At 44.1% G+C, this 990-nt stretch overlaps 1 protein-coding gene across 1 annotated transcript; it reads right to left on the minus strand.

Moving 5' to 3' along the window:
• Positions 1-267: 267 nt before the first annotated feature.
• Positions 268-645, minus strand: LOC124361386 (innexin shaking-B-like). Its single transcript, XM_046815434.1, has one exon. It carries the CDS (start codon positions 643-645, stop codon positions 268-270), a length of 378 nt encoding a protein of 125 aa, XP_046671390.1.
• Between the last annotated feature and the right edge of the window lie 345 nt (positions 646-990).

Genomic DNA, 990 nt, shown 5'->3' on the forward strand with positions numbered 1-990 from the left:
ATCACCAATGAAAAATGGAGTTTCGTATATTTTTACTGCAGTTACGCCTACCTTCGAACCAGTATTTTGCCGTACTACTTTTATTTAACCTATTTGTTATGTAAATGCCCGATGAGGCTCCAGTCCGGAATCTTGGGTCACGTTCGTCTGAAAATGTCAAAAACTAGTTGGCGACGCAGAAGCTCAAGATGAATGCTTTACGTCGTTTCGACCTCAGAGACACTTAGACTAAACATACAATGTCATCTAAGTGAAGTGGTATTCTCATTATTTCAATTGTAAGTTTACCTGGAAGAACAGGCAGAACGCCACCCACTGGTAGAACTTGTGCACTTTCTTCTCACGTGCGCCCTTGGTGTTGTCGACTCCGGGATAGGGAACCTCGACCCCCACTTTCTTGGTGAAGCTGGCGGGTACAGTGTACGTGGAGTGTATCCAACACCAAGTATTCAGCACCTCCTCCGGGAGTTCGCGGGCGTGCACGCACTCTATAGGGCTCCCAACGAACTGACGGGCGGCCAGGACCAGGCAGCACACCACCAGCAGGGAGGCGGTCACTCGGTAGTGGAGACGGAACACGGCAGAGTCTGTGTTCGTCCTGCCGAGCCTCAGGAGCTCCTTTACGGCCTCGAAGATCTCTAACATTGTCCTGGGTCACTGGCCCTATCGTGTATCGTACATTGTTAACGTAACACTTACACGGTTAAAAGTCTAGTATTTTCTTAATCACGAATTTACGAAAATTTGTTGGTTCTTCAGACGTAACTCGTGTAACGAAAGTGTAACCAAAAGATATAAATTAAATATTGAAACCCGCTGGGAGATAATAATTGGTTAAATAATGATAAATAGTTACAAAGATATAAATTGCGTTTTTAACACATTCATCCCATTTCAACATATATCTCATATCAGATACCATTTCAAGAGACACCTCGAATTTAACGTTCTACTATTTTCTACTGTTCGAACATAATGAGCGATCGACCA

Source organism: Homalodisca vitripennis, chromosome 4 (genome assembly GCF_021130785.1).
Source record: "Homalodisca vitripennis isolate AUS2020 chromosome 4, UT_GWSS_2.1, whole genome shotgun sequence".
In the NCBI taxonomy this organism is placed as follows: Eukaryota; Metazoa; Arthropoda; class Insecta; order Hemiptera; family Cicadellidae; genus Homalodisca; species Homalodisca vitripennis.

Excerpts from the sequence above, each read along its gene's own strand:
- LOC124361386 (XM_046815434.1), bottom strand. The coding sequence starts at position 645 with ATGTTAGAGATCTTCGAGGCCGTAAAGGAGCTCCTGAGGCTCGGCAGG.